Source organism: Phocoena sinus, chromosome 19, assembly GCF_008692025.1.
Source record: "Phocoena sinus isolate mPhoSin1 chromosome 19, mPhoSin1.pri, whole genome shotgun sequence".
In the NCBI taxonomy this organism is placed as follows: Eukaryota; Metazoa; Chordata; class Mammalia; order Artiodactyla; family Phocoenidae; genus Phocoena; species Phocoena sinus.
This window is the reverse complement of record NC_045781.1, coordinates 8,168,554-8,196,377: the sequence shown is the minus strand read 5'-3', so window position 1 is coordinate 8,196,377 and position 27,824 is coordinate 8,168,554. Positions and strand designations below refer to the sequence as shown.

At 54.9% G+C, this 27,824-nt stretch overlaps 1 protein-coding gene across 3 annotated transcripts; it reads left to right on the top strand.

The window, feature by feature from the left end:
- The first annotated feature begins 117 nt into the window (after nucleotides 1-117).
- DHX34 (DExH-box helicase 34) lies at nucleotides 118-27,824 on the top strand. Of its 3 annotated transcripts, none has more exons than XM_032614002.1 (17): nucleotides 121-240; nucleotides 3,039-4,021; nucleotides 6,438-6,749; nucleotides 8,226-8,480; nucleotides 11,387-11,489; nucleotides 12,444-12,661; nucleotides 16,122-16,296; nucleotides 17,639-17,832; nucleotides 18,548-18,649; nucleotides 20,455-20,697; nucleotides 20,958-21,131; nucleotides 21,491-21,608; nucleotides 22,815-22,921; nucleotides 25,228-25,509; nucleotides 26,298-26,474; nucleotides 26,690-26,828; nucleotides 27,559-27,824. In XM_032614002.1, the coding sequence occupies exons 2-17, from the start codon at nucleotides 3,317-3,319 to the stop codon at nucleotides 27,690-27,692; spliced, it is 3,438 nt and encodes a 1,145-aa protein (XP_032469893.1). In that variant the 5' UTR covers nucleotides 121-240; nucleotides 3,039-3,316; the 3' UTR covers nucleotides 27,693-27,824. The 3 variants fall into 3 exon arrangements, with proteins under 3 accessions (XP_032469895.1, XP_032469893.1, XP_032469894.1); XM_032614003.1 differs by lacking the exon at nucleotides 121-240 and adding an exon at nucleotides 291-1,655; XM_032614004.1 differs by lacking the exons at nucleotides 26,298-26,474; nucleotides 26,690-26,828; nucleotides 27,559-27,824 and having other exon boundaries at nucleotides 118-240; nucleotides 23,949-25,281.

Here is a 27,824-nt window from a genome sequence, read left to right as displayed (position 1 = left end):
CCCCACCGAACCCCTAGAGGGCGCAGCGTCACCCGAGGCTCCGCCCTAAGTGAGGCGGGGCCTGAGCGTGCTGTACGCAGGCGCAGAGTGAGTCTTGGGCGCTCGCAGCTGCTCACTGGTTCCAGTCTGCAGTGGGGCGGGGCTGGGCTGTGAGGATGGCGTGCGCAGGCGCAGGACCGGTTTCGGGAGCGTGAGGGACCCTGCGGACCGGAAGTTGAGGCGTTCGCGGCGGTGAACGAGGTGAGGGGGCGGGGCGGCTGCGCAGGGTGGTGGCGGCGGCGGCCGGAGTCCGATCGGGTCCGGGAACATCTTGGGAGCGAGCTGAGGGGGGAGGGAAATCCCGAGATGAGGCGGTGTGTTGGAGGAGGCCGAGCAGCCGGGAGACACAGACCGAGGTGGAGCCTGAGCGTTCCTGAGAGAACCTGAGGATCAGAGAGCCTGAAAGAAATGGAGGCATGGAAAGAAGCTTCGAGAAACTGAGGGACCGAGAGACAGGGAGGTTGAGAGAGGAGGGAACCCGAAAACTGGAGAGATCGAGGGCAAGAGGCTGATGGGTCCTACCGAGAGAGACTTAGAGGGAGTACGAGAGAAATGCGATCGCACCGGGAACTTGGGAAATGGAGGGAAACGTAGAAAGATGAGAGTGGAAACTAAGGTTGCGAGAAAAGTGTGTATGATGTATATGTATGCATATAAATATATATGAGTGATTTAGAATAGTACCTGATACATGCGTCAGCCCTAAGTAAATGTTAGCTATTGTTAAAGCTTCAGACAACTGAGTGACAAAATTTTAGGGAGAAATGGAGAGAGATGAGAGAGTCACGATGGAGGAAGAGAGTGATGGAGAGAGACGAAAACGGAGAGTCGGGAAAAAAAAATTCAAACAGAAAATGAGACAGTCAGATGGAAAACTGAAGTAGAGTGGCGTCGAATGGAGAAAGACAGCTGGAGAGAAAATCAGATAATGCTGGGAGAGCATTAGATAAATGAAAAGAGATGGGACCAGGCAAGGAAAGGGAAGAGAGATGGGGGTGGTGAGCAGGATGGACCAAAAAAGACAAGAGACCTGAAGATGGAGAGCCAGACAGGAGAGAAATAGGGAAGCGGAGAAAACCTCTAAAAGCCTTAAGCCTAGGAAATACAGGCCAAGAGACCAAGAGATGGTCCGAGACACAGTTACAGAGAAACTAGTAGATCCAGGAAGTCGAAAAGGTAGTCTTAAGAGAATGGATTCCTTGAGAGTCATGAGGGTGCTCTCATTCCGGCCCACATGCAAGGACAGGCAGTTAGCAGTCTGGGAGGAATGCTCTCCTCCATTTAATTGTCCTTGTCTTCTTCTGAGAAACACTGGCTCAGCATCACAGCAGTCTTTCAAGGCCTTTTCCTTCCCTTCTAGAACAGGAATTCCCTCTGAAGGTGCTGTGGCATCACGCAGCCCAGGTGTTTACCAGGAAGTGATGTGCACTCCCCACACATCCCCACACATGTATACTGCTCCTGTGGGAAACAGCTCTGCCAGTTCGCAAGTTCTTCAGCTGAAACCCTCACCTGGCTCTAATAACTCCCAGGGTTGGTCTGGGTCCCTCTGAGGCTACAGAGATGGAAGCTCTGAACTCTTCTGTGGTGGCCCTCAGAGACTGCAGGCAGAGTAGGTGAGAGCATTGCTAATGAACCAAGGTGAATTGTGGCCATTTGAGTGTGATTTTTTTTCCAGGTTATACGCCTGTGGTTTCTCTCACTGGACTTGTATACCAGTTACCCATTTAGCTTCTCTGTGCCAGGCTAGGTGATAAACGTTGCAATGTTTTGAGATGGGTATTGTCCCCATTTTATAGATGAAGAAAACCTCAAAGGGTTTAATTTGCCAGTGGTCACACATCTGATAAAGCTGCGATTCAAACCCAGATCTGTTTGACCATGAAGTCTTTACCGTGGAAGTCTCGGGATCCCTTTAAGATCATAAACTCTTTGAAGAATCTGAGTGATGGGCTTCCCTCCGGAAAATTGCACGTACGCGGGGATGTGCTTTGTTAGTTAGGACTTAACGCAGCTAAGAGTCAGAAACCAAACCTTAAGAAAAAGACATTTTCTCGTGTAGCCATGAAGTGGAGGGTTGGCGGGAACTAAGCCTCAGGCATTGAATGATGTTGCCAAGCTTCTCCCCGTCCCTCTTCCACTTCTCTCCTTGTAGTTGCTCGGTGACCATCCTTGTGTGTGCCTCACTGTGCCCACGTGCAGCCTTTTCTGTAGGATAGATTTCTAGGAAAGAGCTACTACAAACAACTCCCTGTTTATATTGTCCTTGCTTAGCCACAGTAAATAAGCTTTTGTCTCCTAATAACATAGTGTAAATTCCAGGGAAAGGCCCTGATTGGCCCTCCTCGGGCCAATGTGTCCGCTCTTCAGACCAGTCACTGGTCAAAGGGGGAGTAGGGTACTGTGATTGGCCAGGCCTTTGTCACTTGCCCAACCAGTAGGAATTCTCTTCACTTAAAAGCAGTGGGAACCATGTGGATTCCAGGAAGGGCTGCTCTCCAAAGGAAAGTGCATTCGTTTTTCTGAAAAAAAAAAAAAAAAAAAAAAAAAAGAAAGAAAAAGAAGTGCCGGGCAGGCAAAAACAAAACATGCATAATGCAACACTTGCAAAACTGTGCACTTGATTTCGAAGGGTTCCCAGGAGCCCTGAAACTCAGTGGACCACAACTCTCTCATGTTATCACCTCTCAGGACCACGTTCTGCTGTTGACTGGCCACATGGCCTACATTTCTTCAGGTCAAACATTCCCTCCTCCGGGGATCCTTCCCTGACTCCCAAGCACAGTCAAGGGAGGCTCCCGCAACCCCCTGGGCTTCCTTTATCACAGCCTCCATCTCGGGATTGTCAGAGTCTGGTGAAATGACCACCTGTGGGTACTCAGCGTGGTCCTATTCATTGCTGTCCCTCCCCCCAGTCCAGTGCTTGCAAAACAGCAGGCTCTCAGTAAATGTTTCTAAAAATGAATGAATGTCTTCTGTTCTCTCCCGCAAACATTCAGGGCCCGAAATCCTAGCATGAACTTGTGTCCATCCCAGAGATCACCACAGGAGTCATGAGGTGCCCTGTGTGTCACCAGCTTGACCCAGGCCACAGGCCATTTACTCTGCCGGCACCTGCCGTGATCCTATCCCACCCCTGAGGAGGAAATCAGCTTTTTGAAGACAAAGTGCTTCCTTACTGCAGGCACTGGCCTCTCACTGCAGGAGGTGGGGAATATCTGGTCTAGGTGATCACAACTGAGGCCAGTTTTGTGACAACACTGGGATTAGCCACAGCATGCCGCCTCCCAGAACAAGGGAGGGCAGGGGTCCCCGAGACCGACCCCCGGCTCCCAGTCAGGAAGAGGACCCGGAGAAATGGGACTGGAATTGTCCAGAGACACGTCGCCTCTTCGAGGACGCCTTCTTCGGTGATGAGGATTATATCCGGCAGGGTTCTGAGGAGTGCCAGAAGTTCTGGACCTTCTTTGAACGCTTGCAGAGATTCCAGAATCTCAAGACCACCAGGAAGGAGGAGAAAGACTCTAGGCGTCCCAAGCACAGCATCCCGGCACTGGCCGACCTACCTCGCGCTTACGACCCACGCTACCGCATCAACCTCTCCGTCCTTGGCCCCGACACTCGGCGCTCTCGGGGGCTAGGCAGGCGCCTGGCCCCGGAGAGAGTGTCTGAGTTCCGCCAAGCCCTGTTGCACTACCTGGACTTTGGCCAGAAGCAGGCGTTTGGGCGGCTGGCCAAACTGCAGCGTGAGCGCTTGGCACTGCCCATCGCCCAGTATGGGGATCGCATCCTGCAGACGCTGAAGGAGCACCAGGTGGTGGTGGTGGCAGGTGACACGGGCTGCGGCAAGTCCACTCAGGTGCCCCAGTATCTGCTGGCGGCTGGCTTCAGTCACGTGGCATGCACGCAGCCCCGGCGAATCGCCTGCATCTCCCTGGCGAAGCGGGTTGGCTTTGAGAGCCTCAGTCAGTATGGCTCACAGGTGAGTGGGACAGAACAGGTTTCCAGTTTTTCCCAGTGACCTCGCGGAATAAGCTGGTTGTCCTATGGCAGTATCGTTACGAAAACACTTACCCTTTGACCCAGCGATGATTCTTGTAGAAGTTTATCTATCGATTGGCCTGGAGATGGTCCAAATGACAAAGGCACTAACATTACCCAATATAGCACCTTAACAGTCAAAAATCGGAAATGCCTCCGTGGTTATCAGTCTTTTTCTAGGCAGTCACAAAAAAAGAATGAGGATGCTTCCTACTAATGAGTTCTAGGGTTCTAATCCTGGCTCGACCACTTAAAAATTTTTGTTTTTGAAGTTATCATACTCTCAACACAGAAGAATGCACGTATCATACGTATATAACTCTGTGAATTTTCATAAGTTGACTGCATTTGTGTAACTAGCATTCAGGTAAAAAAGTCAAACTTACCAGCACCCCAGAAACCTCCTCGTTTCGCCTCCCAGTTACTGCCTTGAGGCCTCAAGAGTCATCACTATTCTTAGGGATAGATCGTCATTTTAGTGCTAGATTATCAGACCTGCGTTAGTGATAGAATATCACAGATTATTTTCTCCTCTTTTTGTTACTTTTTTGAAAATTTATTTATTTATTTATTTGTTTGCTTTGGCTGTGCCGGGTCTTAGTTGCGGCACGCGGGATCTTTTAGTTGCAGCATGCGGACTTCTTAGTCACAGCAAGCATGCGGGATCTAGTTCCCCGACCAGGGATTGCACCGGGGCCCCCTGCATTGGGAGAGCAGAGTCTTACCCACTGGACCACGAGGGAAGTCCCTCTTTTTCTTACTTTTTATAAATGGAATCAAAAAGTATGTTCTCTTGCTCACTATTGCCGGTTATGGCCTCTGTTGCTCAATGTTAGTTTTGTGAGACTCACCTATAGTATCATCATGTAGATGTACACCATTCCTTCACACTGTTGTATGGTATTCCATTGTGAAGACACCACAGATATTGGTTCCTTTTATTGTTGACGGGCATTGCGGAGAGTTCTAGTTTTAGGCTCTTGTGAGTGGTACCACTACGAACATTCTATAACATGCCTTTTGGTGTGTTTTGGTACATATTTCTGTTGGGTATATATCTAATAAGGGTAGGATCACTGGGTCATACCAATACTTGTTATGGTTAATCATTTTCATTGTAGATTTTCCAGTGGGTCTGTAGTGATACCACATTTTAATTTGCATTGTGAGTTTTGTTTTGTTTTGGCTGTGTTGGGTAGTAGTTGTGGCATGCAGGATCTTTGTTGAGGCATGCAGGATCTTTCCTTGTGGCGCGCGGGCTTCTCTCTAGTTGTGGCATGCAGGTTTTTCTCTCTCTAGTTGTGGCGAGAGGGCTTAGTTGCCCTGCGGCATGTGGGATCTTAGTTACCCAACCAGGGATCGAACCCGTGTCCCCTGCATTGGAAGGCGGATTCTTTACCCCTGGACCACCAGGGAAGTCCCTGCATTGTGAGTTTTAATTTGTGTTTCCTTGATGACTAAGGACGTTGAGTGCCTTTTCATGTATGTATTAGCCATTTGGAGATCCTCTTTTGTGAAGTGTCTGTTCAAGTCTTTTTCCCATTTCGCTTTTGTGTTTTCTGTGCTTTTGTTCTTGATTTATATGTCTTTATAGCATCTGGATATGAGGCCTTTGTAGGATTTATGTATTGTAAATCTTGTCTTCTATTCTGTGAGTTTCCTTTCATTTTCTGAATGGTGTCTTTTGATGATGGTGTCTTTTCATTTAAATATAATACAGTCTGTCATTTTCTTTTTATGGTTGCCACCCTTTGGGTTCTGTGTAAGGAATTTTTGCATACTTTAAGGTCATGAAGATGTTCTGTTTTTTTCTAAAAACCTTTACATTTAGGACTGTAATTCATCTGAAATCTATGTGTGAGGTAGGGGTTAAGATACATTTCCTCTCAATAACACTTTTTAGCAATTTTACTTTGGATGACTCGTGTCAGTTTCTCCATTTCTGAGGTGAGGGTAATACTAGTGCTTATATTGTGTGGTAGTTGTGAGGATGAAGTGAGTTGATATACATAAAGATTTAAAGTAGTTCCTGGTACATAGAAAGGACTCAAAGAAGGGTTAAGCATTACTGTTATGATTAATTAGTATCATACATCAGGCTCTGTGCCAAGTACTTTATATGCATTGGCACATGTAATTCTCACAGCATCTAGGAGGAAAAAATACGCATCTGTGGGATGGAGTTGCCCAAGTCAACAGCACTAAGTGGCAGAGGTGGCGTTTGAACCCAAGCCTGTTGGACTCCAGAGTCTGATGTGGGACATTTGCTCAGATTTTCAATTTGGGGAGGGCGAGGGGCTGTGGCCCAGGCCCAGGTCCTCTCCTGACCACACGTTCCCACTGCCCCCCACTCCCAGGTCGGCTACCAGATCCGTTTTGAGAGCACACGCTCGGCGGCCACCAAGATTGTGTTCCTGACAGTGGGGCTGCTCCTGAGGCAAATCCAGCGGGAGCCCCGCCTGACGCAGTACCAGGTCCTGATCGTGGATGAAGTCCACGAGCGGCACCTCCACAACGACTTCCTCCTGGGTATCCTCCGGCGCCTGCTGCCCCAGCGACCTGACCTCAAGGTCATCCTCATGTCAGCCACCATCAACATCTCGCTCTTTTCCAGCTACTTCGGCGGTGCCCCCGTGGTACAGGTTCCTGGGAGGCTCTTCCCCATCACGGTCAGTGCCCGCCTCGCCCCTCCCCAGACTTCCCACCTGGTCTCTGGCCACCCTGGACATGTCCCTTCTCTTCTCTTTTTCTCTGTTTCCCATCTCTTTGATGAATGATGTTCTCTCTCTCTCTCTTTTTTAAAGTTGCTGTTTTTGGAGCATTTACAGGGTGCTGGATAGAGTGCTAAGTGCTTGTTAGAGGAGACCCCAAAATTTAAAGGCTCAAGTAACATAGAAATAAATTTTTCTTATATAACCCAAGCCAGCCAGGTGTGGCTGGTCCAGGCTGATGGGCAGCTCTGTTCTACGTGGTCACTCAGGGACCCAGGCTCCCCTTTTCTCATTGCTCTACCATCTCACAGGGCAGGGTTTCTAGACTCAGCGCTTTTGACATTTGGGTCTGGGTAATTCTTGGCTGCCCTGTACATCACAGGGTGTTTAGCAGTATCTCAGAAGTGGCAGAGCCAGGACTTGAATCCCACTCACAGCCAGACATGTCCCTGTGCTCGATAGCTTCTGTTTGCCCTTCCAGATCTCCTTGTCCCTTCCCCACCTTCCTGTCTTCCCTGGGAGGCACAAACGGACCCCTTTCCCCTCTGCCTTCTGGTTGGCCAGTGGGAAAAGGAGAGTCAGCCCCTCCCCTGAGGTCTCCAGTGAACTGTGACCCTCACCCGAAGTCACAGCTCCTTTTCGAGATGTCTCTCCACACAGCTCTCTCCTTTATGGTTTTTTTTTGTTTTTTTTAGTATTTTTTTGTGGTACACGGGCCTCTCACTGTTGCGACCTCTCCCGTTGCGGAGCACAGGCTCCGGACGCACAGGCTCAGCGGCCATGGCTCACGGGCCCAGCCGCTCCGCGGCATGTGGGATCCTCCCGGACCGAGGCACAAACCTGTGTCCCCTGCATCGGCAGGCGGACTCCCAACCACTGCGCCACCAGGGAAGCCCTCCTTTATGGTTTTGATAACCACTACTTCCTCTTGTTTTGGGGCCTAAGAATTGATAAGAGCTCTGAGGTTCCTAGCCCCAGGAGATGCACTGTCCCTTGTGGTTTCTGGGTCTAAATGCCCATCAGTCTGTCTTCTAAGTAGCCATTAGAAGCAGTGAGGTTGCTTTCAGAGAAGTGATTTCTAGAGTTTTAATCCCAACTCCACCCCTTAAAATTTTGTTCCTGTTGGAGTTATACTCCAGATACAAAAGAGTACCCATATCACAAGTGTACAGCTCAATTAATTCTCACAAATTAAATACCTGTATAGAGCCAGCACCCAGATTAAAAAACATGAACATTACCAGCACCCCAGAAACCTTCCAGTTACCTTGATACTTTGACCTTTTATTACATCCTCCTCAGATACCGTCTTTGAGTGTGCTGTCTGCTGCCTGACTGATCTGTGTCTTCTCTGTCAGCCTGTGGCCTCCTCGCCCCATTGCTTGGGAGCTGGAGTGACAAGGTATGCTCCTGCCTGGGGCTGTCTCCTCACAGGTCGTGTACCAGCCGCAGGAGGCCGAGCCGACAGCATCCAAGTCGGAGAAGCTGGACCCGCGGCCCTTCCTCAGGGTGCTGGAGGCCATTGACAATAAGTACCCACCCGAGGAGCGGGGTGACCTCTTGGTCTTCCTCAGTGGCATGGCGGAGATCAGCGCCGTGCTCGAGGCCGCCCAGACCTACGCCAGCCACACCCAGCGCTGGGCGGTGCTGCCGCTGCACAGTGCCCTCTCTGTGGCCGACCAGGACAAGGTGGCGCATGCAGCCAGGCCACGTGGGGCAGATGGGGGTCTGGGGGGGGTTGAGGGCAGCTAATGCAGGACAGATGTGACCCCACAAGCCAGGGCTGTGGGCTGCAGAGGGGCTGCTCCCATCTTTGAGTTCCTGATGAGGTGGGAGGCATTGGAGCTGAGCTTTGGAGGACAAGGAGGGTTTTTTTCTTTTTTCTTTGCGGTACGCGGGCCTCTCACTGTTGTGGCCTCTCCCGTCGCGGAGCACAGGCTCCGGATGCGCAGGCTTAGCGGCCATGGCTCACGGGCCCAGCTGCTCCGCGGCATGTGGGATCTTCCCGGACCGGGGCACGAACCCGTGTCCCCTGCATCGGCAGGCGGACTCTCAACCACTGTGCCACCAGGGAAGCCCCAGACAAGGAGGGTTTTGAGTAGGAGAAGAGGGAGGAAGGCAGTCCAGGTGGCGGGAACCAGCTTGAGCAAAGGCCTGGAGATGGGAACCTGTGAGTGGGGTGTGGGGAAAGGTGAAAAGACTGCCTGGTTGGAATGGAAGGGTGCTGGGAGAGAGGCCTTTGGGTCACTGTCTTAGTTATTGATTGCCATATAACAAATTACCCCCAAACCTAGCAGCATGTTTATTGTTACATGCATTATCTCACATAGTTTCTGTAGATCAGAAATCTGGGAGGAGCTTAGCTGGATGGTTCTGGCTCAGGGTCTCTCATGAGGTTGCAGTCAGATGTCAGCTGGGGATGCTCTCATCTGAAGGGTTGACTGGGGCTGGAAGATTATCTTCTCAGGTGGAGCTGGCTGTTGGCTGGGGGCCTCTCTAGGGGGCTGTTTGAGTGTCCTCACAGTATGGTGGCTGGCTCTTCCCAAGAGACCAAAGTAGAAGCCACAGCATCTTTTATGACCTAGCTTTGGAAATCACAAACGATCATTTCTACAGTATCTCTTAGTTTTTTGTTTTTTTTTTAATTTCCAGATAGTAGATAGTTTTATTTTACTTACTTATTTTTAAATTTATCTATTTATTTATTTATTTTTGGCTGCATTGGGTCTTCATTGCTGCGCATGGGCTTTCTCTAGCTGTGGCGAGTGGGGGCTACTGTTCGTTGCGGTGTGTGGGCTTCTCATTGTGGTGGCTTCTCTTGTTGTGGAGCATGGGCTGTAGGCACGTGGGCTTCAGTAGTTGTGGCTCGCAGACTCTAGAGCACAGGCTCAGTAGTTGTGGCGCACGGGCTTAGTTGCTTCACGGCATGTGGGATCTTCCTGGACCAGGGCTCGAACCCATGTCCCCTGCATTGGCAGGTGGTTTCTTAACCACTGCGCCACCAGGGAAGCCCTATCCCTTAGTTTTTAACCCGGTCTGCCCTGTTCAGGGGGAAGGTACTGGGTGAGGGTGTGAATCCCAGGAGTTGAGACTCCCCCAGGCCGTGCTGGAGGCTGACTACCATAGTCACCTCCGGAAGAATCCCTTCAGGTCAGACTTGGTTGTTTAGTGATTAAAGAAACAAGCTTTGAGCACCTTCTTAGTGCTCCCCTTGCTCCAAGGGCCCTCTTTGGGATACAGTGGGAGCTGAGATATGGTTCTTCCCCTCAAGCTGCTGGTCCGCTGAGCGGGGATAGACAAGTAATTGACAATCCCACAAGTGGTAGAGGAGAACTCTGGATACTCTGAGAGCAGAGTCTTGGTGGATTCAGGAAAGGCTTCCTGGAGGAAGGGACTCTGTACGTGGAGACCTGAGAAAGCCCCATTGTAGGAAGGGGGCGAGGAGAAGCGTGTCCCAGCTGAAGCGTGTGCAGCACTGGTTTTGTGCTGGGCAGAGTCCTGAGCTCTGTGCACTCCTTGTCTCTAAGCTTCACAGCCGCCCTGTGCGCCATGTCCTGTTGTCCCCATTCAGTAGATACAGAAACTGAGACGTAGGCACTTATGCAAAGTCACGTAATTGGCAGAGCCAGGCTGTAGAGCTTCGTAATTTGGTACCAGTGCCCATACTCTTAACCAGAGGTTGGCAGACTTTCTGTGAAGAGGGCAAATTTTTAGTGTTTATGGGCTCTATGGGCTCTGTCGTAACTACTCTACTATTACAGGTAGCAAGCAGCTGTAGACTGACCTGGTGAGGCGGTGTTCCGTTAAAACTCGATTTACAAAAACGGGTGGATTTGGCCTGCAGGCGGCAGTTGCTGACAGCCACTCTTAACCACTGTGCTTGGCTGTCTCTTGGGTCCATGAGAAGGGCTTGTGCAAAGGGCCTGGGGTGAGAGAAAGATGGGACAGCTGGGAAACTGCACTCAAAGTGGCTGGGTCCAGATTGTGAAGGGGAAGTCAGGAGAGATGGGACTGGAGAGGTGGGCAGGGTTAGACCACCAGGGACCTTGAAGACCCATTGTGGTGGTGGGCTTTGTCCTGAGGGCACTGGAGGGGTCATGGGAAGGTTCTGAGCAAGGTGGCGGGCAGTGCCAGTTTGTGCTTTAGCAGATCCCTCTGCTGCACGTGAAGGCTGGATGGGAGGGGATGAGACTAGAGACCAGGGAGGAAGCTGGAGCGGGATTGGGGTGGGAGAGGAGGGGCGTGGAGCAGGGCAGGCCTGGGCTGTGGGTTTGGGGAGGAGGGAGTGAATTCATGAGCTGTTCAAGATGATCTGGTGTGGTGGGGTGGGTGAGAAGGGAGGGAACACCCAGGACAGCCCAGGTTCTGGTCCCGGTGATGCAGTAGATGAGGAGCCATCTCTAAGATGGGGGCCCGAGTAGGGAAGGGTTCAGTAGAAGGTGCTGAGGCTGTTTTAGACATATGACTGTGAGGTGCCCATGGGACATCCAGGAGGCCACTGGACACATGGGTTAGTGAGTGCCGAGTTAGTTGTGCAAAGGGCCTGGGGTGAGAGAAAGACAAGGCACTGACGCCGCCTCTTCACTATACCCCAGGTGTTCGACGTGGCCCCACCTGGAGTCCGGAAGTGCATCCTCTCCACCAACATCGCTGAAACCTCAGTCACCATTGATGGGATCCGCTTTGTCGTAGATTCTGGTAAGCGCTGCCCCCCAGCTACCTCAAGGATCTGGTGAGAAGTGTGGGGTTTGGAGCTGTGCACATGTAGTGAGGGAACTCTGGACCACAGCAGGGAGGAGGTAGTGTTAGGGCTGTGTAGCAGTGGCAGCATCTTAATCCTGCCCAGGCCTTCCTAGCTTGCTCCTGCCTCAGGGCCTTTGCACTTACCGTCGTCTCTGCAGAGAGCTCTCTCTCCCCAGATTTTTACACGGCTCACTCCCTCACCTTATGTCAGGACCTGCGCAAATGTCTCCCCATTAGAGAAGCCCACTTGTTCACTTTATCTAAGTGATCTCCTTTCACTGTCACTTCCCTTATGAGGCTTTATTTTTCTTCATAGTACGGGCATTATATTTTATATATCTTGATCTATCTATTGTCTGTCTTCCCAACTAGACTGTTCTCTGGAAAGTCAGCATAGCCTAGTGGCGAGGAGACACTGGCGCCAGCCTGCAGGTACACTGCCGGCTGTGTGACTCTCAGTGCGTCTGTTTGCTCCTTTGTAAAATGGCAGTCATAACAGCACCTCCCTCGGGTGTTGAGGATTAAAGACGTTAATACATTTGGGGGCTGAGGCTGGAACCTGGCACAGGGTGAATGCTCAGTAAATGTCAGCAGTTATCTTATTGTATTGAATCTGATGCCACTGACGATAAAAGATTCCATAAGTTTATGTTGGATGACTGAACCTCTGAGTAAGAAAAGGCTTGAGAAAATAAATGGGAAGATAAGTGAATGAGGAAACTAAAGAATACATTAACAAAATGGTAGGGTGGGGCCAAGAGTAAGCTCTCAGTTAGTGTTACTGGAACAAAGGAGTAAGTGAGGGTGTCAGTGAGTGAACGGCTGGGTAGAGGGCCAGGCGCATGGAGGGCCCACGTGGCTCCTGCACACACATTCCCTTCCCTCCCTGCTACCCTCCTGCCCACCCAGGGAAGGTGAAGGAGATGAGCTATGACCCGCAGGCCAAACTGCAGCGGCTGCAGGAGTTCTGGATCAGTCAGGCCAGCGCTGAGCAGCGTAAGGGCCGGGCGGGCCGCACGGGCCCTGGTGTCTGCTTCCGCCTCTATGCCGAATCGGACTACGATGCCTTCGCCCCCTACCCTGTCCCGGAGATTCAGAGGGTCGCCCTGGATGCACTGGTGCTGCAGGTGAGGCAGGGGCTGGTAGGGGACTGCATCCTGAGTGCTGGTGCCAGAGAGGAACCCAGGAGGCATTTAGACATGGTTTCAGGGTCAGGAAGGGCAGGGCTGGCCAGGCCACTGAGTGGAACTCATTCCTTCCAAATGTCAGATCCCGTATTGAGGGGAGAACTGTTCCCCCAAATCCACAGGGTCATGGGAAGAACCTTGTGACTCAGTCACAATGCTTTCAGCTGTAACAGAAAACCCATCAAGAAGTGGCTTTTAAAACCGGGGTTTTGGGCTTCCCTGGTGGCACAGTGGTTAAGAATCTGCCTGCCAATGCAGGAGACATGGGTTCGAGCCCTGGTCCGGGAAGATCCCATGTACGGTGGAGCAACTAAGCCCGTGAGCCACAACTATTGAGCCCGTATGCCACAACTACTGAAGCTTGTGCCCCTAGAGCCTGTGCTCTGCAACAAGAGAAGCCACTGCAGTGAGAAGCCCTCACACCACAACGAAGAGTAGCCCCCACTCGCTGCAACTAGAGAAGAGCCCACGCACAGCAATGAAGACCCAACACAGCCAAAAATAAATAAATTTATTAAAACAAAAACAAACAAAAAAAAAACGGGGTTTCTCAGTACATTTTATGTCATGGCTTAGATGTCATTTGCTTAGATTAGGCTGCTGTGACAAATAGACCCACTCACATAACAGCCAACACAGCAGGACGTTAGTCCTTGGGTTGGTGGGCAGTTTCCTTTATTCAGAGACCTGGGCCTTCTTCCTCTCATGGCTCCATCATCTCCCTGGGGCGTCTTCATCATGTGTGTCAGCCAGCGATGGGGAGAGAGCGTGGGACTTAACGTTTGGGAGGGTGTGAGGGCCAGGTCCACAAGCAGTGTACTTCCCTTCCACTCACCCTGGTGAGAGCTCGGTTCTGTGGCCACTCCTCACTGCAGGGCAGGCTGGGAAGTGTAGTCTCTGTGCTCAGGAAGAAGCAGGAATTGAAAATGGGGAACAGCAGGTGGCATCTGCCTCAGGCTCACACGTGCCCAGGTGAGAGAGAGGCGTGAACCAGCCCCCTTTCCTATGGGCGACGCACACTCATTGTTTCTATTCATTTGATTTCCTTTTAAAAAAATGCCAGTTGTGACCCCTGTCGTGGAGTTCCTGACTCACATGACCTGCTGTTTGAAAAATGCTGACTTGAACAATAGAAAACGTACCGTTTCACGTAACAGGAAACCTTGAGATAGGGAAATTCCAGGCTTGGTTATTTATTTATTTATCTATCTATATCTATCTATATATTTTTTTTTCGTTGTGCCAGGTCTTAGTTGCAGCACTTGGGATGTTTTTTTAGTTGCGGCATGCAAGATCTAGTTCCCCGACCAGGGATTGAACCCGGACCCCCTGCACTGGGAGCGTGGAGTCTTACCCACTAGACCACCAGGGAAGTCCCCAGGCTTGGTTATTAAATAGAATGGTGATGTCATAAAGGAACAGGGTTTTTTTTTTTTTTTTAAATTATTTATTTATTTATGGCTGTGTTGGGTCTTCGTTTCTGTGCGAGGGCTTTCTCCAGCTGTGGCAGGCGGGGGCCACTCCTCATCGCGGTGCGCGGGCCTCTCACCATCGCGGCCTCTCCCGCTGCGGAGCACAGGCTCCAGACGCGCGGGCTCAGCAGTTGTGGCTCACGGGCCCAGTTGCTCCGCGGCATGTGGGATCCTCCCAGACCGGGGCTCGAACCCGTGTCCCCTGCATTGGCAGGCAGACTCTCAACCACTGTGCCACCAGGGAAGCCCGGAACAGGGTTTTTTTCTAGCTTTCCAGCCTCAGCTTATCAGCAGCTGTCCTAATAACGATGATGATGATAAAAAGCACTTACCTCGTACTTCCTGTGTGCTAGCTCTGTTCTAGGTGCCTGAGTTATGTATATAAGTTTTGCTCCTCACACAATCTCTGTAGTAGGTAAACTTATTGCAATTTATGGATGAGAAACAGGATGCAGAGAGGTTAAGTAGCTTGATCCATGTGGTATGGCTGGCAAGTGGCAGAGCCCGGATTCCATCTGAGGCTGTCAGGCTCCAGAGTGTGCCTCATGAATGCCACCTGGCTCTGGTAGCCATGGGCAGCACCTCCTCCTCCTTCACTATCTGGCTGCAGAGGCGATGAACTGCCCCTCTTTGTGGGTCTCATTTTTTTTTTTTTTTTTTTGGCCGTGCCGAGCAGCTTCCAGGATCTTAGTTCCCCAAGCAGGGATTGAAGCCAGGCCCACGGCAGTGAAAGTGCAGAGTCCCAACCACTGGACCGCCAGGGACTTCCCAGTTTGTGGGTCTCATTTTTAAGGCCGTGGGAACCTTTTCCAGAAGCCCCCTGGCTGGTCTCCCATCCTGTCTTGTCAGCAGAACTAGGTCACGTGTCCACCCTGTGACCTGTAATTGTCCGGGGTGGCGGGGTGGCACTGCCCGACTGGATCGGAGCAGTGATTCGCAGTCTCAGCTACACTTTGGAATCGTGAGAGTGCTTAGAAAAACAAAAACCAGCCGTGCCCTACCCCTCACCCAGAGCTTCTCATTTAAAGGTCTTTTAATGAGTATTAGTGATCTCCCAGACAACACCATAGCTTAGTGAGCAGGGAGGAAGGTGGTACCACTGGCTGCTGGGCGGATGCCAGAACTTCTGGTGCCCTCCAGATCAGGCCCAGGAGAGCAGGTCACCTTACCCAGAGACTTTGGCAGATCCCCTAGTCTCTCTGAGCCTTGTTCTCACTCTCTCATGGTCATGGGAGCCGCCATGCCAGCCCTTCCTTCATCCACTCACCAGAGAGGTGCCGCTTCCCTATGCCATGCCAGGCCTGGTGATGATACATGTTTCACTGCTTTCTCCCCGTGACCTGCTACCCCTCTGGGCCTTTGAATCAGTCGGGATGCTTTGGTCAAAAGTGAGAGAAACCCAACTCAAACTGTTGTTAGCAGAAAAGGGGCTTTTATGGATTTGTGTGTCCATGTTGGGGGGAGGTCTAGCTTAGCAAAAATTAAGGATTTCTCCATCTGCTGTGAATGGGCTAATTTCCAGGCAGTGGAAAAACTAACCACAACAGCTCTGGGCTTCCATCCTGGCTTCTCACAACCAGAGAGGATGCTGGAGCTTCTCTCTCTCAGCTCCAGTCTGCAAAGTCCCAGGGAAGGATTCTGAATGGCCCAGCTCAGGTCATGTGCTCATTCCTTAGTCAGTCGCTCTGACCAGGGGCTGAGAAACCTCAACTGGTCCAGCTTAGATCGTCTGCTCGCTCCGTGGCCAGGGTGTGGAGAAGAGCGGCTAGGCAGACAGACAGATAATGGCCCTCCTTCCCTGCTTCGGTACAATGAACCTTGACGTTGGGCATTTTAAAGTATCACAAGTTTGTTATCCCTGAGTCCCCCAGTGTTCCACAGTGGCTCATGTGTTCCCCATTCCTGACAGGGTTTGGTTCTCATTCCAGATGAAGGGCATGAGTGTGGGGGACCCCCGAACCTTTCCCTTCATCGAGCCCCCCCCACCAACCAGCTTGGAAACGGCCATCCTCTACCTCCGGGACCAGGGGGCCCTGGACAGCTCAGAGGCCCTCACCCCCATTGGGTCCCTGCTGGCCCAGCTGCCTGTGGACGTCGTGATTGGTGAGGACCCCCCTTGGGGTGATCACATAGGGTCCTGGGAATGGGTGTGGGACACCGCTTGCTCTGAGTGCCCCGGGGTCAAGTCTGGTCCTTCTCTGGGCCCTGTCCATTCATTCTCAGGTCCTCTGTGTCAGGTCCTGTTCTAGCGCCAGGGATATAGCAGTAAACAAAACAGACATTTCCCTCCTCTGCACAGCCTGTCCCCAGCTCCACGTGGTACCCCCTCTATTGTGGTTGGATGTCGAAACCTCCTGCCTCTTCCTCTTGCCCATCCTGAGTCATCCCTGCCCCTGCCGAGGAACTCGCTGACCGAGCCATATTTATCTTGCCCAATTCTCCTGACTTGAGACATTCTGTGTCTACCAACAATCCACGGCCCAGAGAATATTGCTAGCTGAGTTCTACCATCTGGGGCACCACTTCCCAGGCATAATTCTCAGGGGAGCTTTCTGCCTGCGTCAATATCGTTAAAGTCCCCATCATTGCGACACGCTAGAGCGTCAGTACGGGCAGCAGCCTGGATACCACCAACCCTGAGGGCCACCCACAGCTATGGAAATGGTTATTTTTGTTTATTTGAGAAGGAAACAGGGCTAGTGCAAGGAGAATCAGATCTGAGAAGAAAGAGAACAGTCTGTGAGCATTTGCTTTGCGTCAGTGGAAGACTTTGTGGCCCTTATTTCATCTTCACCTGGTGAGGGGAGGGCCTCTGGGCGCTCCTGTTGTACAGTTGAGGAAAACGAGGCTCAGAGAAAGGCTGTCACTCGCTCGCCAGGGAGGCCCCCCATCAGCCGGGCTGGCACCATGGGTCCCCAGGCCCTGCGGAGCAGGCGACACAGATGATGCAGTGCTGGGCAGTTCTGGGCCCCGGTGGCTCAGTTACCGTTCTTCCTCTGTGCCAGGTGGAGCTCCCTGTGCTTCCCAGGTGAAACACAGTTCATCCTCACAGCAGGTAGATGCTGCAGTTAACCCATTTCACAGATGGGGAAACAGAGGCACAGAGAGGAGGAGGGACTTGCCTGAGGTGACGGAGCTAAGGGGTTCTGGGACAGCCTTGTTTTACTGCCCTACTTTATCTTATGAGGCTACGTGTGTAACAGGAACTTTCTGGAAAGGTAGGCAAGGGGAACAGTGAGGGTGAGTCAGATGTGTGACATGCAGGCCACTGACCTTGGGGCAGGTGGAAACAGTCTTCCATCACATTGGGATCCGATTCTGGGTTTGATTCTGTCCCTCTGGCTCCCGAGGCCCTTTGTGGGTGAGGCGGAGGGTGGGTGGGGGCCCCAGAGGGCTGGGGACGCCGTCAGGCGCCCAGGAGGCTCAGCGCCGCGTCTGCCCCCAGGGAAGATGCTGATCCTGGGCTCCATGTTCCACCTGGCGGAGCCTGTGCTCACCATCGCCGCCGCCCTCAGTGTCCAGTCGCCCTTCACCCGCGGCGCCCAGAGCAACCCAGAGTGTGTGGCGGCGCGGCGACCCCTGGAGAGTGACCAGGGTGACCCCTTCACGCTCTTCAACGTCTTCAACACCTGGGTGCAGGTGAGGTTGACAGCAGGGTGCCCCCGTCTGGCTGTCGTTCTGCACGGGGCCAGAGCCTCCCTGAGGCTGTGGCTCCTCCTTGTGCCCCCACCGCCACCCCAGGGACGACCACTGAGCCCTCCGCAGGCCGGGCCTGTCTGGGGAGGACCCTGACTCCACCATTCATGGGACCAGCATGTGCAGAGGCCCCCGCCTGAGGGGGAGCCTGAGGTTTCTAAAGCACTGACGAAAGCCAGTGCCATCTGGAGAAAGTTTAGATGCCTTAGGCTGGGGGCTATATCTTGAGCACACGTTCCCTGACTGGGCCGGGTCCTGTTCTGGGCAGTGCTGGGGACCCAGTGGTGACTAAAACTACCTGGCCCGGCCCTCCTGGGGCTCCCAGCTCAGTGCAGGAGAGAGACTGTCCCTGGACAGTGACCAGCCAGCATGGGCTGTGATGGGGAGTCCAAAGGGGCTGGGAGAGCCCAGGGAGAGTGTCTGACCCCATGTGGTGTCTGGGAGGGCTTCCTGTAGGAGGGGGCAGTGGGGCTGAGACCTGGAAGAAGGAGGAGAGCAGGTGGTGGGTGCTGAGGGAGGGCCGGCAGGCCTGCCTGCCATCCTCCCAGAGGCTGGTGTTTGGGCTCACACTGGGTTCGTCTGGGCAGTGGGTCGGCACTCCCATCCCTCCTCCCAGCTGGCCAGGCCCTGACCCTCTGGTGGCCGGACCTCCACCCAGGTGAAATCTGAACGGAGCAGAAACTCTCGCAGGTGGTGCCGCCACCGGGGCATAGAGGAGCATCGGCTGTATGAGATGGCCAACCTGCGGCGCCAGTTCAAGGTGAGGCCCGGGAGGAGGGGTGAGGGCCGGCCTGCCCAGGCAGACAGGGCCAGGAACAGACCTGGCGAGTGGGGGGGGGGGGGCGCTGGAGTGGGGTGTGCATGACACCTTCTGCGGCACGGCTTCCCATCCTATGACAGTCATCAGAGTCCCACCCTACACCCGCCTCCCCTACCGTCACATCACCAGGTGTGGAGTGCGGCCCCGGCAAAGGAGTAGAGATCCAGGAGGGTTTCCTGGAGGGGTGGACAGGGTCACAAGTCGCATCCTCACGAAAAGCCGCCTTCTCTGGAGTGGGGGAGCCGAGCTGGCCGAGTGCCAGCAGGCCGCACGGGGCACCAGATTTGGAGCCGGACATACCAGCAGTGAATCTGAGCTCTGCCGCTTGCTAGCAGTGCAACCCTGGGCGAGTTACTGGGCCTCTCGGGGCCTCAGCTTCTCACTCTGAAAATGGGGAGGCCAAAAATAGCCCCTGCCTCCCAGCGTTCCCATGAAGATTAAATGAGTTAATACACCTAGAGCATTTAGAAGGGCCCGACACACAGGTGTTCCCATACAAGTGTTTGCAGTTTTCATCGTCGTCATGAGGATGTGGTTCGGGCTTCCCTGGTGGCGCAGTGGTTGAGAGTCCGCCTGCCGATGCAGGGGACACGGGTTCGTGCCCCGGTCCGGGGAGATCCCACGTGCCGCGGAGCGGCTGGGCCCGTGAGCCATGGCCGCTGAGCCTGCGCGTCCGGAGCCTGTGCTCCGCAACGGGAGAGGCCACAACAGTGAGAGGCACGCGTACTGCAAAAAAAAAAAAAGATGTGGTTCCACAGCTTGCTTGTGTTGTTAATATTCCACGGGCCTCTTTCCATTCGAGCACAAAAAGATCCAGTGCCGAGTACTTCTCTGCGGTCGTGTAGCGTGCCACGGAACGAAAATAAAAGAGCCCCTGGTGTAACCGTTCCTCTCGGCTGCAGGAGGGCAGATTGCAGCCCAGAATGGACGGTCAGCGCCAAGGCCTCCCACGCAATCACAGGGGGCTCCACGTTGGGGACCACCAACATCCCAGCCGTTCTCGGCATCTCTCAACATGTCTGACTTTCTAAAGAGCGACGGTTCAACCTTTGTTGAGCCCCAGATGCTGAGAAACTAATGAAAAGTGTGGGTCCTTTTCTCTCTCTCACTCTGAGTCACATATGATATCCTATCTCTCCTCGTTGGTCGGGGCTCGATGAGAAACAGAAGGTCCAATGCAGTAGGTCCCTGGGAGGCTGTCTCCAAAGGCGTGGGCAGTAGGCCTCTAACGTGCATTGGAATCACAGGGAGGGCCCGCGCTGCCCACGTTCCCGAGATTCTGCTTCAGTCATTCTGGGATGGGGCCCAGGTCTTGGCATTTCTGAGCGTACCCGGAGCCTGGTGACGACTGTGTGCAGAGGAGGCCCCGGGGAGGACCCTGGGTGGTGGTCGCCCGGCCTCCTCTCCTCCCTCCTGGCGGCTGACCCAGGTGCTCCATTGGCCGATGACAGAGACGGCTCTTTCCTGGAGCGGTCGTGTGCCCGGCACCGCGCAAAGAGTTGTTCTCATACAGCCCCTTTCAGCCCTAGCAGGGAGGCCCCAGGAAGGTCCCTGTTCTTCATTTGAGGAAGAGTGTGGCTCTAAGGGTGAGGTCTTGCGCCACCCGCAGCAGGCCCCAGACCGGAGCACGCTTGGCCTGCCCCGTGTCCCTCACTCGGGCCCACGCCTGGCCTGCCCCGTGTCCCTCACTCGGGCCCATGCTTGGCCTGCCCCGTGTCCCTCACTCGGGCCCCACCCACCCCCAGGAGCTGCTGGAAGACCACGGGCTGCTGGCCAGGGCCCAGGCCTCGAAGCCGGGGGACAGCTACAGTCGGCTACGGCAGCGTCGGGAGCGCCAGGCGCTCTACCAGCTGAAGCGCCAGCATGAGGAGGGCCAGGGACGCAGGCGCAAGGTGCTGCGGCTCCAGGAGGACCAGGATGGCTGCTCCAGCGATGAGGATCGGGGCGGCACAGCCTCCCAGGGGGCCGGCGACAACGTGGACATCCAGGTGAGGCGCCGTGGGGCTGACTGGTGCCTGGGATGGCTGGGGATGGAGTTGATCAGAGCAGGGATGTGGGCTGCCCTGGGGGTCTTATGGGACATGGCCTTGCTCTGGGGTCCGAGAAGACACAGCCCTGCCCTCATTCAGTAGGCAGGTTTCCATGGACAGGAGTCTACAGAAACCCTTGGATCCACAGATTCCAGTACAAGCCCCTGGGGTAGTGGGGAGGGCCCTCAAGAACCCACCTTCCCCCGTGTTGCCACCAGGATGTGAAGTTTAAGCTCCGGCACAACCTGGAACAGCTGCAGGCGGCCGCCAGCTCAGCCCAGGCCCTGACTCGGGACCAGATGGCCCTGCTCAAGCTGGTGCTGGGCCGGGGCCTCTACCCCCAGCTTGCCATCCCGGACCCGTTAAACAGCGGCCGCAAGGACTCGGACCAGGTGGGTCTCCTTCCCTCTCCCCGTCCCTGTGTGTGTTTTGTCGTCTGTCACCCCTTCCCAGCACCTGCTCTGTGCTGGGGATACAGCAGTGACTGAAACAGCCCTGGCCATGCCCTTGTGGGGCTGCAGTCTAGTGGCGGGGGTGGGGGATAGACTCGTTCCCAGACAGATGACCAGAGTGGTTGGGGTCGGGATGGGGACCCAGGGGCTGAGGGGGACCTGACCAGCCTGGGAGGAGGTCAGGGAGGGCTTCCTGGAGGAGGAGCCTTCGGAGTTGAGATGAGGAGGAGGGAACCTGGCAGCGGGAAGAGCAAGTCTGAGGGCCTCTGTTACCCAGCGCCCGCCTTCGGCTTCTCCAGATCTTCCACACCGAGACCAAGCAGGGCGCCGTGCTGCACCCCACCTGCATCTTCGCCAACAGCCCCGAGGTACTGCACACGCAGGAGCAGGAGGCCAGGGGCGGCGATGGGAGCCGAGGTACCGTGAGCCCAGGCGGGGGTTGGGGGAAGCCCTCCATCGGGGACGTGAGGGGCAGGACAGTGACCTCAGGGTGCCGCTCGCCGTCTGGGGTTACCCCCTCGCTCCTCCCCACACTCTGCCTTCGCTGGGGCTTCTGACGTGGGACCTGCAGGTCCCAAGAGCCAGACCTGGCTGGGTGGCCTTGGCAAGTGCACCCCTTGCTGAGCCTCGCCCTCCCCATGAGGTGCTGGCTGCCCCGAGCCCCGAGCCCGTCCCAAGGCCTGAGGTTTTAGCAATTAGAGCAGCGCCTGCCAGGAGACCCGTCCCGGGAGCCCCGTGAACTTCAGGGCTTGGTCCTGCCTGGGGGGCTCCCCCAGCCCCAGCGTTCAGGCAGTTGGATTCGGTCTTCCTTCTAGTGGGATCCAGGACACAAAAGTCACTCCAGCTGAGGCTGCACTCAGGCCAGGCCAGTCCCACCAGGGTGCCCTTCCCCAGGTGCAGGCCCTGCCCTCAGGAGCGGGCTTCACGTCTGCAACGTGAAGGTCTAGTTGTGTGCTCTGCCTGAGTGCTGAAACACTCATCCTTGTTTGTACAGAAAGTAACACACTGCGCTAAAATGGTAAACAGCAATCTCCAAAGGTAAGGTTTATGGTTTTAAATACCAAAGATAGAATTTGAAGTTTTCTCTCTAATCTTTAAGGGCTGTAAGTTCCAAGTGAATTTGCCCTCTTCCTATTACATTGTTTTGCTCCTTTTTGGAAACATTTTGTAAGTTCCAGGCATTCCGCAAGTAGAGAGTGTGTGAGGAACCCTCCGTGTTCTTGCCTAGCTGTAGCTGTCACCATTTTTCCATCCTTGTTTATTCTGTCCCCTTGATTTTTTTTTTTTTTTCTCTTTGCTGGAGCATGTTAAAGCAGGTCCCGGACATCTTACCAGTTAGTAATAATAATAAAAATCATATTCATAAGGATTGTTTTTTTGCACCACCACAATGCTGTCATCACCCTTAACAAAATTAACAATAGTTCTTAGTGTCACTGCGTAGCCAAAACCACATCCAGCCCGGCAGAGTATTTAAGGATAAGCCACAGGCGTTTTACCGTGACACACGCGAGCATATCCTTTGTGTGGACGTGTGAACGGCCCGGGTGGGACAGGCAGCCACTGGGGGATGACGGGTGTGGGGTGTGGCGGGGAGCTGAGCTGTCCCCTCGACCCTTCCAGATGACAAGGACAAGATGAGCAGCAAGCACCAGCTCCTCACCTTCGTCTCCCTGCTGGAGACCAACAAACCGTACCTGGTGAACTGTGTCCGCATCCCCGCTCTGCAGGTGGGTCCTTGCCCCAGCCTCCCTGCCTCCCAACTCCCCGTGCCATGGCTGTGTCCCAGGGCAGGGGGCCCCAGGTGGGCCTGGAGGAGCTGCCTTCCCCCCGGCTGGCTGCTGTCATTCATTACTCGCTGAGTGCCTGCCGGGTGCCAGGACCTGTGGAAGGTGCACAAGGCAAGACCCGGTTCCTGCTCTCCAGGAGCTCACAACTAGCGGTGGGGAGGGCGGGCAGTAGCACTAAACGCAGTGCAGCACTAACTGATAGGGTAGAGGGCGATAAGCGTTCGGGGAAAATAAAAAGAACGGGTGAGGGGATTGGGGAGGGGTGGGTTGGGGGGCAGGGGAGGGGACAGTTTCTAGTATAGAATTAGGCGTGGGCCTTATTGAGAAGGTGCAGTCAAGTAAAGACCTGAGGGAGGGAGGAAGCCATAGGGATCTCTGTGGGAAGAGTGTCCTGGGCAGAGCGAAGAGCAAGTACAAAGGCCCTGAGGTACCACGTGCCTGGTGTGGACAGGGAACAGCTGGAACAGAGTCAGTGAGGGGGAGCATGGCTGGAGAAGAGGTCAGGGAGGCAGGTGAGACTGGATCCTCCTCCCCACCACCACCAGAGGGTTCTGAGCAGAGCCGGGACAGGGTCTGACACGGGGCAGAGTCCAGGAGCCCAGCAAGGAGGCGACTGAGGCCGTGGGGCAGAAGCGATGGTGCTGGAGGCTGAGAATGTGCTCAGATTGCAGATATACGTGCGTATATGTGTCTGCAGCCAGGAAGGGGGGTTCCTGACAGCAGTAGCTGCCACACCTGTGTGCCCACTGTGGCCACCCTGCGGTTCCAGGCCTGGCCACAATTCTCACTTTACAGGGGAGAAGATGGGGCTGGGTGCAGGGGGCAGTGAGGAGGAGGGCGTGTCCCTTGACTAAGCCACACAGTGAGCAAGTGGCTGAGCCTGAACTCAGGGTCACAGGCCACACCTAAGGCCTCCCCCCATCAGGTGGGTGTCCCCGTTACCCCGGCCCCCTCGCTTCCGTCCCAGGGAACATAGAGGGAAGAGAGAATCCCTTCCTAGAGCCCTGGGAGATGTCGTTGACGCTGATTTCCGCTGGCGCCAAGAACGCGAACTCTGATCTGCTCCGTTGTGTCTTCGTTCACACGTGTACTGAGTGACCACCTGGCACCAGCCGCTAAGTACTCTTCCGGCCGCTGGGAATGCAGTCGTGATGAGAATGGACAAGATTCCCTGTGTTCGCGGGGCTCACGTATAAGTGGGGGAGGCAGATGGTAAAGAGAGGCACACATGTAAGAGACCACACCCGATGCTGTACCAGTGCCGGAGGAGGAATGAAGTGGGGTGAGGGCCGGAGTCCTGGTGGTCAGCAGGACCTCGGGACAGAAACACGGCTTTGCTGGCTGAGACGCTGCCTGATGGTCAATCCCCCCCGCCCTGCCCCTGCCCCGTAGTTTCTGACGATGGAGACTTTCAAACACGCACGAAAGTAGAACAGCACACTGGACTCTCATGTTCTATCACCAGCCCCACAGACCCCTGGCCCGCGGCGAGTCCTGCCCTGCCCGCTCACCCCCGCCCCATCCCACAGAATTTTCCCCAGTGTGTTATCTTGACAGTTTTCGAAGAGAAAAGTTGAAAGAAGTGTAGAGTGAACACTCAGTATTCCCACTCCCCAGTCCTGCAGCTAACATTCAGTCTTTATCACCTCTCCACTCGTCGATCTATTTTAACAGGTGGACTTTCCTTTGAATTTCTTGATGCATTTTAAAGTAAGTTGCTGACATTAGCACCCTTCACCTGTAAGCACTTCAGCATGCTTCCTGTTAACTAACATTCAGTGTTTGTTTATATATTTTGAGGATAAAAGGTATAGAGGGTGACCCATACACATATTAAGCACGCCATTTGACAAGTGTTGACAAAGACACACACGTGTAGCCCCAACCCTAAGAAGACAGAGACGGCCACTGGCCTCCAGCACAGGTGATGACTCCCCCGCCCCTGACTTCTTGGAACCTGCTCTGTATTTTACTCTTTGGTCTTCGTTAGTCTCTTTCCCCGAGTAGAATTTCAGCTCCGTGGGGCGAGGACTGAGTCCGTCTTGTTCACGTTGTGTCTCTGGCACCCGGAAGAGTGTCTGGCACAGAGTAGGCGTGTGGTCAGTGTTTGTTGCAGGGCTGGGTGGACGTCTGGATGGGTGGGTGGGTGAGTGGGGGCTGGGCAGGAGCCCAGCCAGGCGAGGGCCTCTCTACGATGGCATCCTGCCCCTCCCGCCACTGCCTGTCCCCTGCCCCTTCTCTTCCAGTCCCTCCTGCTGTTCAGCCGGTCCCTGGACACCAATGGTGACTGTTGCCGTCTGGTGGCCGATGGCTGGCTGGAGCTCCAGCTTGTGGACAGTGAGAGTGCCGTCCGGCTCCTGGCGGCTTCCCTGCGGCTCCGGGCCCACTGGGAAAGCGCCCTGGACCAGCAGCTGGCCCACCAGGCCCGGTGGCGGCTGGAGGACAAAGACGACGAGGAGACGGCCCCGGTCAACCGCAAGGAGGTGGCAGCCCTGAGCAGGGAGCTGCTGCAGTTCACGGCGTCCAAGGTACCCGCCTCCTGGGCACCTGCACCCCCTTGGCCAGAGGGGCCATCAGCCATAGGGATGAGATCTCTGGAAGGCCTGGCTTCCAGCTCATCAATATGCACACATTTGGGGGTTTTCAAACCAGAGAGGTTGATGACAAGCCCAGCATCACACAGCTGGTAAGGGGGGAGCCAGGGTTTGACCCCAGGAGCCATGCCATTAACCCCTGCGGCCCTCATTCAACAGATGTTTGTGAATACACGCTGCATGTGTGGTGCAGGTTACCCCTCGTTAGCAGTTAAGGGCGTGCAGGGTATGAGAGGGAAGCTGTAAGGTATCTGTCTATTCGTGGAAGACAGACGGGAAGAATTCGGACGGAGCAGATTTGAAGCTGACCCCCCACCTCTTTAAGTGGCGGGGGGTTGAGAATTGCTCCTGAGTCTACTGCTATTACACGCGGATGGGGTGCGACCCCGTGGACCAGGGAAAGGGGAACAGGCTGACGTGCTGGAGGAGAAGGGGCAAGGCGGCCAGACTTGAAGGTCAGACTTAAGGTCTGGATGTGTTCCCAGCAGTCATAAGGAGAGAAGGGCTCTGGGGAAGGCAGGTGAGATGGGGGATGGGGCGTCAGGGAATGTTCTAGACAAGCCTGTGGTCATGAGTATCTGAAACCGTGTTGTGATTGGCTTAAGCAATTAGCCCCCATAACTGAGAAGCCCAGGGGTGGACTTTCGGCACGGCTGGATCCAGGTGCTCCGATCATGTCTGCCTGAGTCTCTCTCCCCTATTTCCTGTCTCTCTTTGTTCAGGTTTCCTACAGCCTCCGGCGGCTTACAGGGCTGGAAATCCAGAACCTCTATGTGGGACCCCAGACCATCACTGCTGCCCCCAGCCTCCCTGGCCTCTTTGGCTGCTCTACCCCCTCCCCCCACCCCACCAAAGGGGGCTATGCAGTCACTGACTTCCTCACCTACAGCTGCCTCACGGTGAGCACAGACCCCACCTTGGCCCTTCATCCTCCTGCCCCTGAAAATGCAACGTCAGTGATTCCCCCCACCCTCTGCCCCCAACCGCACTCCAGCTTAGTCCAGGGATGCAGTTTCAGAAAGGGGCCTGCCAGCCCCGAGGGGTTCTGGGAAGGTCCCAGGCTGGCGGCGGGGTGCGGGGGGGAGCCAGGCCTGACACAGCCTGCCTGTCGCAGAGCGACGCGGACCTGTACAGCGACTGTCTCCGCACCTTCTGGACCTGCCCCCACTGTGACCTGCACATGCCCTTCACGCCCTTGGAGCGCATCGCCCACGAGAGCACCTGCCCCGAGGCCCCACAGGACGGTCCCCCAGGTGAGGCTGGGGCAGTGGCGGCTGGGGCGCCTGTGTTTGCCCAGCTGTCCGTCCAGCTTGTGGTTGTTGACTGTGCGTCTGGGCACTTGCTCGACACTCTGGGGACTCACGACCTCAGCCGTTTGCCCTGGCTGGGGCCACGTGCGGACTCTGTCACAGGGACCCAGAGCCCGGGACCAGGAGGCCCTGCAGCCATCGCATTCTCAGGTCGTGGTGTCTGTCTCTCTTTGGTCTCTGTGTCTCCGCCTGTCCGGTCGGCCTCTGTGTTCCTGTCTGTTTCTCTGTCTCTCTCTTGCCGTGTCTCTTGTTCTTTCCTCTGTCCCACAGCTCTCTCTGCCTTGGCCACGTCCATCCTGTTGTCAGCCGGGGGACGCTGCAGTGGGCAGACCCGGGCACAGAGTCTTCTGCGGTGCCCCATGCGCCACCCGCTGGTGCTTGCTGGGGAGATGGCTGTAGGGCCACGTGGTCCCACCCCAGGGCTCTGTTTGTCTCTTTCAGTCTCTGTGTCTCTGCTTGTGTCTTTCTCTGTGTCCCTTTCACCCCCTGGGACACAGAGTAAAGACTCGCCTCTGTGTGTGTATTGATCAAGGAGGGCTTCCTGGAGGACACAGAGCTGGAGTCCCCAGAGGCCAGGAGAGAGCCTAACCCCGCCAGGTTTCTGGGATTTGGGTGGGGGTGAGAGCATGCAATGGAGCGTCCCCCTCACAGCCTCCCATCTCCTCTCCCTTAGGGGCTGAGGAGGCTGCCGCCGAGCCCCTCCGGAAGGCATCTGCCCTGCAGAGGCCCTACCACTGCGAGGCCTGCCAGAAGGACTTTCTGTTCACACCCACGGAGGTGCTGCGGCACAGGAGGCAGCATGTGTGAGCCCAGCCAGTCCTGGGCCAGGGCCAGGGCCAGGGCTCCCGCCCAAGCCCCAGCCTAGACGCGGAGCTGTGGTCTGGGCCCAGCCCCGCTGGGAGGGAGCATAACTATGTGAATAAAGTCTCACCGATGGAA